This window comes from Staurois parvus, unplaced genomic scaffold (genome assembly GCF_062004578.1).
Source record: "Staurois parvus isolate SC_StPar_1 unplaced genomic scaffold, SC_StPar_1.0 ptg000397l, whole genome shotgun sequence".
Taxonomy (NCBI): Eukaryota; Metazoa; Chordata; class Amphibia; order Anura; family Ranidae; genus Staurois; species Staurois parvus.
This window is the reverse complement of record NW_028318193.1, coordinates 4,003,681-4,017,646: the sequence shown is the minus strand read 5'-3', so window position 1 is coordinate 4,017,646 and position 13,966 is coordinate 4,003,681. Positions and strand designations below refer to the sequence as shown.

The 13,966-nt window shown below is 40.2% G+C and overlaps 1 protein-coding gene across 1 annotated transcript in view; it reads right to left on the bottom strand.

Annotated features, from left to right (window-relative positions):
• Positions 1-6,257: 6,257 nt before the first annotated feature.
• The window catches only part of TRMT11 (tRNA methyltransferase 11), a 92,327-nt gene continuing 84,618 nt past the window's right edge, over positions 6,258-13,966 (bottom strand). The window contains exon 13 of the mRNA XM_089686448.1: positions 6,258-9,497. Coding sequence (XP_089542574.1) covers positions 9,297-9,497 — 201 coding nt within the window. The 3' untranslated portion in view covers positions 6,258-9,296. The remainder of the gene's footprint in view (positions 9,498-13,966) is intronic.

The window sequence follows — 13,966 nt, the reverse complement described above, 5'->3', positions numbered from 1 at the left end:
AACCAATCGCCTCATTTGGGGAGGGGTGTTTAGGCGGAGACCCAGGCTGTGACCCAAATCCCTCCCAAGTTTATATCATGGTCAATAACCTTCCATAGGTGCATGCAGCAGCCTAGCCACTGGCAGGTTAATATGCAGAATGATATTCTGAACATCCAGACATCAAATATGACACATCTGCCTGTGACGGTTAAAGAGATATCGCTTTCTGCTCTCTGGTAGACGTTATCTAAGTGTGTGAGGTATCAGGTGATTCGTATTAAACTGACCTATCTGAATATATGCTTTGATTTACTGTACCTTGTTCCTGCTGGGATATATGAAATTGTATGTAAAAGGGGTTTCAAGTGGGAGGTATGTTTTACTGCCACTCGGGAATGCTTTCATATCCAGTGACTGACTGGTTTATAGCTTTATGATCAGGCCAAGGCAAGGGTCTGACAGACATCATGGAACCAGCTAATTGGGTTTACAACCATAAAGTGTATCCAACTGTGCCCGATGGCCTTGTGACCCCAGCATACACACACACCACATGCCATTCAAAAAAAAAAAAAAAAAAAAAAAAGGAGGGGACTGATTTGGAGTGAGAATGACATTTGCAGAGTATGATTCAAATTATGGTTGTCATTGTCCATATCTGTGCGCACAATTATCACAGCAACCAATTTAAATGCTTTCCCAGCCCAAATTGCCTACTTATGAAGTCAGTTCTCAGAGATATGGAAAGCACAAGAGCAATAGCTGGAAAGCACTGCACAGCTAAATTAACCAAAACTAGCCTGGAGAACAGTGCAGGGCCACTCCTAGGATCCCCCTGCAACGTCCAGAAAGTGTACTCTCCCAAAGCATGGCTGAGGACATCCACGCTGGATGGTTGCAAATTGATAAGGAAACACTAGCAGCTGTGTAGAGAAGGGTCTTAAATCAAAGGAAAAAAGTTGGTCTTTAAAACAGCAGAGCTGAAAAAAAAAACTTCTATCCTCCTAGAACACTAGCAAAAAAAATCAGGCATGAGGAGGAGTTATACCCTGCACTGGCCTACAGATTTTTTTGTTTGCCAAGTGTTCAATCTTCCTATAGGTGACATTATAACCAGGTTTAATATTTCCTGTATCCCTCAAAAGGCAAGAAACAAAATCATATTCTAATAGTATAATTCATATTTTCTCCTCGGCATTCCAAAGCTAGCAAGTGGGTTGTGTTTTGGCTCCACTCACACCATGCTGTTGATTGCAAAGCATCAAATTTCAAGGCTGAACAGATAAAACAGCATAACAAAAGGTATGCTTGCTATGTGATGCAATTTCCCCCTTGTTTAGCTGTGGAAGCCAAAAGATTGGATAGGCATCATGAAATGTTACCTTTAGAATATTTTTCACATATGAGAATCAGTGTGCCTAAGGATAAGTATGTCATTGGGAAGTCAGTCCAAGCAGGCCATTTCTGGGCATGAGAACATGTCTACCCATTAGGTCACCCATTGAGGTGCTTGATTTACTTTATTGGGTCCCATTCACACAGGCTTTCCTGTCTGTGCGGACCGTGGATCTGAATGGAAGCTCCATGCAGCTGTATGGGCAGGCGGATGTAAACTGACTTGTGTCTGTTTACACTCGCCTATCTTTGAGTCCTTCCAGGTCTGGGAAAAAAAAAAAACAGAAAAGGACTGCATCCTTTTCTGGTCCTAATCCCTTTACATCCAGCTGCTCACAGAGCTATCCTGAGTCCGCCAGACACAAAGTGAACAGGCACAGATGCCAAAAAACCTGACATCTGTCCCATTCAGCTCAGATTCAGCAGGGGATCTGCTCACAGATCTGCTCGCTGTACGGGACCTCTGTGTGAGGTCCCGATCATGTGATCACTGATTGGCCAATCAGTGATCACATGAATAATAGTAAGCAAGATGGAAATGTTTAATAGCAAAAAATAAAAAATGCAGATGCGATCAAATACCACCGAAAGAAAGCTCAATTTGTGGGGAAAAAGGACATAATATTAATTTGGGTGCAGTGTTGCATGACAGCACAATTTGCAGTTAAAGTAATGCAGCGCCGTATCGCAAAAAAATTGCCTGATCAGGAATCCTCTGTAGGGCAAGTTGTTAAAGGAGCTGCAGGGATATTTGGCAAGTACTGACTGTGTGGTACATGTGACAACAATCTCCCGTATTCTTCATATGTCTGAGCTATGTGGTAGAGTTGCAAGATGGAAGCCATTTCTTATAAAGAAAAACATCCAAACCCAGCTAAATTTTGCAAAAACACATCTGAAGTCTCCCAAAAGCATGTGGGAAAATGTGTTACAGTCTGATGAAACCAAGTTTGAACTTTTTGGCCATTATTCCAAAAGATATGTTTGACACAAAAACACTGCACATCACCAAAAGAACACCATACCCACAGTGAAGCATGGTGGTGGCTGTATCATGCTTTGGGGCTGTTTTTCTTCAGCTGGAACTGGGGCCTTAGTCAAGGTAGAAGGATATAAGAACAGTTCCAAATGCCAGTCAGTATTGGCACAAAACCTTCAGGCTTCTGCTAGAAAGCTGAACATGAAGAGGAACTTCATCTTTCAGCACGATAACACAAAGCATACATCCAAATTCAACAAAGAAATGGCTTCACCAGAAGAAGATTAACGTTTTGGAATGGCCCAGCCAGAGTCCAGACCTGAATCCGATCGAAAATCTGTGGGGTGATCTGAAGAGGGCTGTGCACAGAAGATGCCCTTGCAATCTGGCAGATTTGGAGTGTTTTTGCAAGGAAGAATGGGAAAATATTGCCAAGTCAAGATGTGCCATGCTGATAGACTCATACCCAAAAAGACAGAGTGCTGTAATGAAATCAAAAGGTGCTTCAACAAAGTATTAGTTTAAGGGTGTGCACACTTATGCAACCATATTATTTTAGTTTTTATTTTTACTTCCTTCCACCTAAAAGATTTCAGTTTGTTGTTCAACTGAGTTGTACAGTTTATAGGTTACATTAAAGGTGCAAAGTTCTGAAATTATTTATCTTTGTCTCATTTTGTTACATCACAGAAACCTGACATTTTAACAGGGCCTTGTAGATTTTTTTATATCCACTGTAAATTATGTGTATCTAAGAAAGAATCCAGGCCTTTTTTTAAAGCAATCCATTGAGCTGGCCAGAACCAACTCTTGAGGGAGACTATTCCACATTTTCACAGCTCTTACTGTAAAGAAACCTTCTGTATTTGGAGATTAAATCTCTTTTCCTCCAGACATAAAGAGTGCCCCCTTGTCCTCTGTAATCAACTCAGGGTGAATAACTCTACACTGAGTTCACTATATGAACCACTGATGTTGTTATACATGTTGATCATATCCCCCCCTTAATCTCCTCTTCAGGAAATTTAGTTCCTGTAATCTGCCCTCATAGCTGAGCTCCTCCATGCCTTGTATCAGTTTGGTTGCCCTTCTCTGTACTTTCTCCAGTTCCCCAATGTTCTTTTTGTGAACTGGTGGCCAAAACTGAAGTGCATATTCCAGATGCGGTCTTACTAATGAGTTATACAGGAGTAATATGATATATCTCTCTCTGAAGTCTATACCTCTTTTAAGAGAGGATTTTGCTCACTTTAGCAGCCACAGCTTGGCATTGCATGCCAGTATTAACCTCCCTGGCGGTTTAATTATGTCAATATTTTGTAATGTCAAAGCGGTACATTGTTTTGCATGGAAATGTGTTGTTTTATATTGTAGGTCTGTAATTCTTAAGAATAACTTAAATCTGTCCAAACAAGAGTCTAAACATCCCGGGTATGATAAAATTTGAAACACGAAATCATAAATTATAACATAATAAATAATTATAAAAAATAATAATTATAATAATAATAAATTTAATTCAATAATGTAATCAAACCAAAAACACTGAAATTTAAAATAGAGCCTGATGATGAATTTCCCCATGAATCACAATCATTCAATTCTGCAAGTGGTTCTAATTCACTATCACTGTTCTCTAGCTGGTCTAAAACCGCTTTTCACCTAAAGGGATACTTTTTGGATGCCATGGACGTTCTCAAGTTTCCAGGCAGAAAGAATGGTAAAGGTGCAGGCAGAGCACAGGACAAAGCACTAGGGACAAAATTTAGGTGAAATGGTTTGATACAGTAATGTAATACTAACAGATTACAATGTACTGTGTGTATGTCATGTTTTTACTTTTTTGAAGCTTGGGGGAATCACAGGACAAGGACTACAGTGTAATCCCGAGTGTGGCTCAAGGTTACCGCTTTTAGTACTGTAAATTAACCCCGAATCATACTAGGGATTACTGCTAGAAAGGTTAAGCTTGTGATCTATCAGAACTCCCAGATCCTTCTCCACCATTGATTCCCCCAGTTGTACCCCCCCTACAATGTATGATGCATGCATATTCTTAGTCCCCAAGTGCATAACCTTACATTTATCAACATTAATAAACCTCATTTGCCACATAGTTGCCCAATTTAACAGTGCATTGAGGTTGACTTGTAAATTGGAGACATCCTGTAAGGACGTTATTCCACTGCATAGCTTGGTGTCATCTGCAAAGACTGAAACAGTATGACAACCCTAGACCATTCAGAGTATGAATCATTAACCACTACTCTCTGAATACGATCTTTTAGCCAGTTTTCGATCCATTTACATACAGATTTTTCCAAGCCTGTAGACTTTACCTTACACATTAGCCATGTGTGGGGAACTGTGTCAAACGCTTTTGCAAAATCCAAGTATGCCACGTCCACAGCTACTCGTCTGTCCAAGGTTTTGCTCACCTCCTCATAAAAAGAAATCAAATTTGTTTGACAATTTGTCTTTCATGAATCCATGCTGTCTGTTGCTTAAAATATTTATAGCACTATAATCACTTGGTAAAGATTTTGATACCTTTTTAAATATAGGCACTATGCCAGTCATTAAAGAGTCCCTAAATATTAGAAACAATGGCTTTGAAATGACAGAGCTCAATTCTTTAAGGGCCCGCGGATGTATGCCATCCAGTCCAAGTGCTTTATTCACCTTTATTCTGTCTAAATATTTCTTGATCATATCAGTTGTGAGCCAATGTGGATCATCTGGAGCTGTGTCAATACCATGCCCATTATGGACAAGAGCTCCCCCATGCTCCTTTGTATATACAGAGCTGAAGAAGGTATTTAATAAATTTGCCTTCTCTTTGTCCCCAGTCACCCACTCTAGATTATTTTGTAAAGGGCCTACATGCTCAGTCCGGACCTTTTTACTATTAATATATTTGAATTTTTGGGGGTTTGTCCTGCTATCTTTTGCAATCTGTCATTCGTTTTCATTTTGTTTGGCCTTGATTTCGTTTTAACATATTCTGTTTTATTCTTTGTAATGTTTAAACGATGATAGCATTCCTTCATTTTTATAATTAATAAAAGCTCTTATTTATACTTTTTTGACTTTGGCCGTAAGCCACATAGGTTTGATTTTTAGCCTTTTAAACTTGTTGCCCATAGGAATATATTTTGCAGTGTGTTAACATACAGTCTTTTTGATGAACTCCCATTTTTGTGTTGTGTTCATCGATGCCAATATTCAGTCTAAGTCTTGGAGGGCAGCTCTCAACCTTGGAAAATTAGCTCTCTTAAAGTTGAGCGGTTTTATTTTTCCCACATGTGCTTGTTGTTTACAGCCAACAATAAATTAAATCATGTTATGGTCACTGCTACCCAGATGTTCTTTTATATGGACATTAGCAATAAGCTCTGCATGGTTTGAGATTACCAGGTCCAGCAGAGCATCATTCCTAGTTGGGGCCTCTATGAACTGTACCATAAAATTGTCCTGTAATAGGTTTATAAATGTTTGCCCTTTAACTGTTCCTGCAGTGCCATTACTCCGGTCAATTTCCTGGTAGTTAAAAACCCCCATTATTATTACTGTCCCAGCACTCACAGCCCTTTCAATCTGTGCAAGGAGCCGAGTCTCCACCTCCTCATTAACACTGATTACAAGAAACTCCAATGATTACCTTTGTAGTACATACCTCCATGTGCAGTTCCACCCATAATACTTCAGCCTAATCACACTCTCCATCAACTAGGTCCTCTTTCACACCACTCTGAGATGACTTCTCACAGTGACAGACACCACCACCACCTTTCTGTTTTACCTTGTCTCTCTGATACAGAACATAGCCAGGAATATTAATGGCCCAGTCAAGAATGAAGCCAACAAGGTTTTTAAAACAGTAATGATACAGATAAGATCATTTACATTGAACCAATCTATTTTATGTTTATTAAAAAAAAGAAAACATTTAAAAGACTGTACATTCTCTAAGTTTTTCTATTTACAATTTATCTGATCAAAATGCAAGGTCAGCTTTGGTACGTGATGTTTCATGGGAGTCCGTCAAAGCAAACAAATACCTAAAGAATCTTCAGATGTAAGCAATTTAAAAACTATCTTTAATAATATTATGCAAAACATAAAAAAAAGTCCAGATTACAAATAACAGCATCATCTGTTTTCATAGTATCAGTCTGCATTTTCTTTTTATATGCCAACATGCAGGATCTCAAATGCAGGCAGTTTCCAGTCACTATGTAGGCCATGCGGTCACTCTGCACACATTTGGTTTCTCATGCTCTTCCAATTTATACACTTTTAAGCACCAAATGTACTGGGCTTTCAGAGTGCAATGGGTGGTTGACTAATAGTGGAGTCATCAGTTCACTCCAGTCCCACACTTTCCCTGTCCTTTTCACCTACTCTGTGCTGGACTAGTGCAATAGGAAGCAACGCCTTACTAACCACAAAACTAGCTTTTAGTGATTCATCTTTATGGTTAGCTGCCCCAGTGTGACAAGGTAAAATCAGCAAAGTATTACCTCTGAAGAAAAATAGAGGAACGCAAAAGTCTAAACACAGCTTCGGTTTCAAAGAAAGTGTTTCAGTGTCAACGTAAGTAGAATACCACACCTTGTTTTGACTCCAAAAAAATTTAAAAAAAATGTAATGAAAGAAAGTAAAAAAAACCCCAACATAAACTCAGTTGTCTTCAGAGAGACAGATTTTAGGAATGTAAAAACAAATGAAAAGGAACAGATGAGCTTCAGATGTGGACAGGCTCAACTGAATACCATAGCCTTCCAAGCCTTAGTCAGTCCTTTGGGCTTAACATAACTGGCCTGGGTCAGACCAATAACAAACCACAAAGGGTCCTTGCATGCAACACTATTGTAGGAAGACAAAGTAAGATTGTGTGTGTTTAATGTGTATCAATTACAAACAAAAACAAATGAAAGCAATCTCCCTAATGAGGGACACTTCATCACCCTTACATGTTGAGAACAAATTCCAGAGGTCCGAGACTGAAAAGCAAACAGTACAACTTCCTTCTGTGAAAGACAGACGCAGCAGCCAGTGAGCTCCAGCTCTGTGGCCACTTAGCAGTGCTAATTCCCATTAAAAAGATCATAAATACACAGCGCAGGTTTATATACAATAAAAAAGGCAAATGTAAACCAGAAACCTCACAGCTCTCAAAACCACCATGAAATGTTGTTTTTGCCGTTACCTTAACCCTTTGGTAAGCCCTTAGTAAGAGTGGGTGCAGACTACTTTGGATTTAAAGACAGGTGGCAGGGTATTGTACATAATGCTATTACAATGCATTGCTGTTAGTTATTCACAAACCTCCAACGTCTTACCATACCTAATGTACAGAACTATATACAAACTACTTGTACAAGTACAACTTCTTGTAAATAATGATGATGAAATAAATGAAAATATCAGTAGTTAAAAATCCAACCAAGTCAAAAGTACATTTCCACTATGCAATATATTTTGAGAAACCCCCATAACAGGTTTGTTGCGTGTTCTCATTCCCACAGCATACCTAAAAAATGTTTTTTAAATATTACCTAATTGATTCTTTGGAGCGGGTTTATACATAGGACCCTATACGCAGCTTAAAATTGTTCAAAATAGTTTCGCAATGGGACAGAGGTAGGGATAGTTTTTTTTTTTAAGTGCAATAATATACAATGAGGGAAATTTATCAAAATTGGAGGAGACAGAATCAACTGAGCAACTGTGCATGGCAACCAATTAGTTTCCATCTTTCAGTTTCAAAGCTTACATGAACAAGTTTAAGTTGGAAGATGATTGGTTGCCATGCATTTTCAAAGCTTACCTGAACAAGCTGCAGATGCCATGCAAAGTTGCTCCACATTTTGGCTTCTCCAGTTTTGGTAATTTCCCCCCAACGTACCACCAAATCCTTGAGATCTTTAAAGTTTGTTTAGGCAGACAGTATGCACATTTAGTGTAAAACGGATAGTGAAATCTGCCAGCACAGTACAGACAGGTTTAATTATAATAACTCCTTCCTTAAAGTGGAATTTCACTCTCTCAAGTAACATTGATTTTAATCCTTATTCTGCTAGCAAAAAGTAAATAGATATGGAAGTATATCATGTTTACTTGTTTAAAACAATTTTTTTCTTACTCTTCTTCAGTTACTTCCAGGTTTCTTGCCTAGGCAAATTATGTCATGGATCCCAGGAGTCTTCTGGATAGGAGGAAGTGTTTTCTTAGCTAAGCACATCCTCTTGCTTGTATGCCTGAACTAAGGGCAGATGGATTCCAGGAAGTCAATGTTATGTGAAACACTTGCCCCTAATATGGCCATGGCCAGCAATGCTAGAGGGGTGTTTTTCAAAGTGATTTTTAAGGCATAAGCATAGAGGCATGGATGGATGGGGCGTTTATTCTGAATATAGAAATGAACTAAATAGCAGTTTTGCTTTGTGGTGCTCAGATGCAGTGTAGTTATGCTTTAATCTTACATAAAAGGTGAAATTAGGTAGGATTTTTAAGAAAGTAAAAAAGATGAGCAGCAGTTTTAAATATATTTTAAGTTATGCTATGTGAATGAGAACATGTTACAAACAGGTAAGTGGTAATAAGTTGGTGGTATTCCAATTTGCCTGCAAAAGTCTATTGAGAAGTAAATAAACACATTCAGTATGTGAGCCGCACACAACTGTGATATCTTTTACATTAAAAAAAAACTTCAAGGTATTCCATATTGTTTCGTTTCTATAACCTGCTAAGCAATTATCTTTCTGTAGCACAAGCTTAAAAAAGTTTACATTTGTTACCAAACACTGAAGTATTATTCACTTAATACTGCACTGTGTTCCAATCCAGGAGACAGTAAGAGTTCTATACATTTCAGCCAGTATTGTCAAGTCACTGGCTGCATTATTGAGCTTTCCTTCACTTAAAAACATGTTTTTTATTGGTTGGCTGATTGCTGTCTGGTAGCATTATGTGGTGCTTTAGTAGATCTGCAATCTGTGGAATTCTCTCCCACTTTGGCTTTTTCTTCTCTTGCAATTCTCTTGGTTAATCCACTAAAATACTTTTCACGGAAGGAGTTGTGGCCATGGTATGGTAAATACTGTTCATCCAAAAGATGAGCGCGCTGATATTGTTCCTGTATGAGAAAAAATAGCTGGGTAAAAGTGCATTTAATATAACATAGTGAGAAAAAAAAAAAGATCAAATTTTTTCAAATGCAGGGCATATGGTACAGTACAACCTGGTGTTTAAAGAATGCAATCGAAAGACCTCCAAACTAGATCTTCTGCAAAACAGTCTACTAGAATGCTCCCAGGACACATCATTTGAAGTATTTTTAGTTTTAAGACGTGATTAAATTCTGAAATGCTCTGGAAGAATTACATAGATGAGCTAACTACTTGCTTTAGCATCCAGTTCTAAACATGCAAACCAATGTTCATGACAACACATATTGGAGGTTACTAAATGCCAAGTTCAAGTTGGATATTCCACTTAAACAGTCATATGTAGGAAAGTGTCATTTCACAAACAATCAAAGAGACTATTTCCACTTTAGTCTTCAGAGCCTCAGTTAGCAACAAAGAAAGTAAAGTAAGTATTTCAAAATAAGGATCAGTATTCATTAATATGCTTCAAATTGAAAACTGGGCTAAACACATATTGCCTAAATATAGGCATGTGTATTATTATTGTATTTAAATCTTGGTGCCCTTTGTGCCTTTGAAGTACCGTATTTTTCGCTCCATAAGACGCACTTTTTTCCCCCCAAAAAAGGGGGGAAAATGTCAGTTACATCTTATTGAGCGAATATAAAGCGGCTGGTCCGGTACTTCTGCCGCCACCATGTCAGAATACCGGGCCGGCCGCTCAGCTGTTGTCTCCTGCAAGGCCTTACCTGTTCCTCGCTCCAGCACTGCACAGTCTTCCCACGCTGGCTTCTTTGACAGCCGGGTGCCCACTGCGCATGCGTTGCGCTTTGTGAATGGTCCAGTGTTTTCTGGGACACATGACAGGTCCCAGAAGGCGCCGGGCCATTCACAAAGCGCAGCGCTTCTCGTGCATGCGCAGTGGGCACCCGGCTGTCACAGAAGCCGGCGCGGGAAGAGGGAAAGACAACTCCGCGGAAGTGGGAGCGGGTACCTGTCAAATTCAGGTACCCGCTCCCCCTCCCTCCCCAAAGGTCAGCAGTCTCTGGTCATCCCCTGCACTGTCTGCAGTCTCTGGTCATCCCCTGCACTGTCTGCAGTCTCTGGTCATCCCCTGCACTGTCTGCAGTCTCTGGTTATTCCCTGCACTGTCTGCAGTCTCTGGTCATCTGTACTGTGTCCCTGGTATTTTCCCTGTACTATGTCCACAGTCTCTGGTCATCTCCTGTACCGTGTCTGCAGTCTCTGGTCATCTCCTGTACCGTGTCCGCAGTCTCTGGTCATCTCCTGTACCGTGTCCGCAGTCTCTGGTCATCTCCTGTACCGTGCCCGCAGTCTCTGGTCATCTCCTGTACCGTGCCCGCAGTCTCTGGTCATCTCCTGTACCGTGCCCGCAGTCTCTGGTCATCTCCTGTACCGTGCCCGCAGTCTCTGGTCATCGCCTGTACCGTGTCCGCAGTCTCTGGTCATCTCCTGTACCGTGTCCGCAGTCTCTGGTCATCTCCTGTACCGTGTCCGCAGTCTCTGGTCATCTACTGTACCGTGTCCGCAGTCTCTGGTCATCTACTGTACTGTGTCCGCAGTCTCTGGTCATCTGTACTATGTCTGCAGTCTCTGGTCATCTCCTGTACTATGTCCGCAGTCTCTGGTCATCTCCTGTAGTATGTCCGCAGTCTCTGGTCATCTCCTGTAGTATGTCCGCAGTCTCTGGTCATCTCCTGTAGTATGTCCGCAGTCTCTGGTCATCTCCTGTAGTATGTCCGCAGTCTCTGGTCATCTCCTGTACTATGTCCGCAGTCTCTGGTCATCTCCTGTACTGTGTCCGCAGTCTCTGGTCATCTCCTGTACTGTGTCCGCAGTCTCTGGTCATCTCCTGTACTGTGTCCGCAGTCTCTGGTCATCTCCTGTACTATGTCCGCAGTCTCTGGTCATCTCCTGTACTATCTCTGCAGTCCATTGGTTCAGAATATTTTTTTTTCTTGTTTTTCGCCTCTAAAACCTAGGTGCGTCTTATGGTCAGGTGCGTCTTATGGAGCGAAAAATACGGTAATTTGACATGGAACTCCTGCATTTCCTAGCAGGAGTTTCTCTTAAACATTTGTACAGTTAGAAAAAAAAAGAAGATTCCCTCCTGCAAGGTAAAGACAAAATGTGCTAGTATGCATCACATACTAGCACATTATGAAAGACCTACCCTGAAACGAAGCCCTCCAGCAGCACACTGTCACCGCTGCAGAGGCTTCCATCTTCACCTGGTCTTCCTTTTGGGTTCCCAGGCTGCAGCCACTTAAATTCTCGAGCCGCCATGATGTCACGGTCGTAGCACAGAGCTCTGAAGGAATGGCAAGAGTATGCCATTTCTTCAGAGACATGCGCCAGTGATGTCACGGGCTGCTGCTCACTAGAATATCTCCTAAACAGTGCATGTTTAGAAGATATTCATTTCACCTGCAGGTAGGCTTTATTATAAGCTTACCTGCAGGTAAAAATACAAGAATAGAGTTTACTACCACTTTAACCACTTCCCATTCGGCCCAAGTCTATAAATGGCCGGATGGGAGCAGTGCAGGAGCGGGTTGCCGTTCATTTTGGACTGTGCGCGCTCCCTGGGAGCACGCGGCACCGATCACTGTACGGGACCTCTGTGTGAGGTCCCAATCATGTGATCACTGATTAGCCAATCAGTGATCACATGAATAGTAGTAAGCAACATGTCACTTCTGACATCATTCATTACTACGTGTTAAATCTGTGAATGATCACAGAGATCACATGGTACAAGGCTATTCACAACAGCCTTGTACCATGTGACAAGCTGTAACCAATCACAGCTCACACAGTATTTCTCAATGACTGCAAGAATGCAGCCAGAGAGAAGGAGAAATGATTGCTTTTACAGCCTTTATGGGTGTAAAAGCGATCAGTGTAAGGAAAAAAAAAAATCATCACCCCCCCACAAGTAGTACAGTGTCACTATGGTGACACTGTACTGCTAGGGTGACAGTATGTTAAAAAAAAACTAAACAACAAAAAAAAACAAATAATATAAAAAAATGAAAAAAAAATGTAAAAAAATGTTTTTTTGAAAAATTATAATTTTTGGTTATAAACTAATTTGGGTTTTTTTTTTACTAAAAGGATAACTGAATACATTTTGGCCAAGATTTATGAAAAAAGATTTATTTGCAAAATGTTATAAGAAAAACACTTTTTTTCTAAATTTTTGGACTTTTTCATTTATATAGCAAAAAAATAAAAATCCCACTGGTGGATAAATACCACCAAAATAAAGTTTTATCGGTCTCAAAAAAATGCTAAAAAATTCATATGTGTACAGTGTTACATGACCACGCAATTGTCATTCAAAGTGTGATAGAGCTGAAAGCTGAAAATTGGCCTGGACTGGAAGGGGGAAAATGTGTCCGGACAGGAAGTGGCTAGTGCACAGTCTTCTATCCTTCCCCTGCAGAATTCTGCAAGCAAACTTGTAGGTGGACTTGCTAGGTTTCATGCACAGCTTTTCACTCTGCATAGGCTATATGTATATGCTTTAAAAAAAAATATCACAGGCTTTAGGTACAGTATATGGTGTAAAATCCCTGGAGGAGGTGTGCAGCATTAACACACTTAAGTGTTAAACTGTGCTTTATTCAACACAAAATAATATAACAAAATATCAAACACCATCTCAAAACTAACCATTTGTCCGAATACAACTCTTGCGTCACATGGTACTAAGAAAACCCTAAAAGCACAGCAAAACATGCTCTGCTGATGTGAATAAGCTCTCATGGAAAAAAATGTGTTATGAGTAGAGAGTGATGTGCAAAAAAATACACTTACTAGCTAAGCCTCACTACTGTATTAAAGCTTTTATACCATGAAATCTTGTAGCTGGCAAAGTGTAAACATTTCCCATTGAGCATTAGACCTCATTTGTCAACTAATGCAGGCCATAGAAGGGTCAAAAAACGGCCGTTTCTTTCGGCCAAAAGAAAAATCATCCGATTTTCGTACCGTGTGTGGGTTAGTTCGTCGCCCGTTTTTCGAGTTTTTTTCTCTTTTGGATTATCGGTCATGTTGGGAAATTTTCGGTAAACGACCGTTTTTCTCCTCATTGATGGTCAAACCGTACGATCGTTTTTACAAAAATTTGGGTATTCATAGGATCTTCCAGTTGCTAGGTAGCGGAGGGTTGCTATGAGTCTTTCCTCTGCGCTGTTGGATTTTCGCATGAAAGAGTCTGTCTTCTTAATGAGCGGTCCAACCATGGTTAGGTGGAGCTCAAAAGACTGCTGCAACGTTCGCAAATAGTTTTTGAAGTCATCAGGATTATTTTCTCTCACATTGGAAAGCAGGTTCATGTGTAGGTACATGGCCCGTTAAAGAAGCCAGTCTTTGGACCATACTCTGCTCTTCCTTTGTTTCTTTTTTTTTTTTCCTCCACTGATAATAG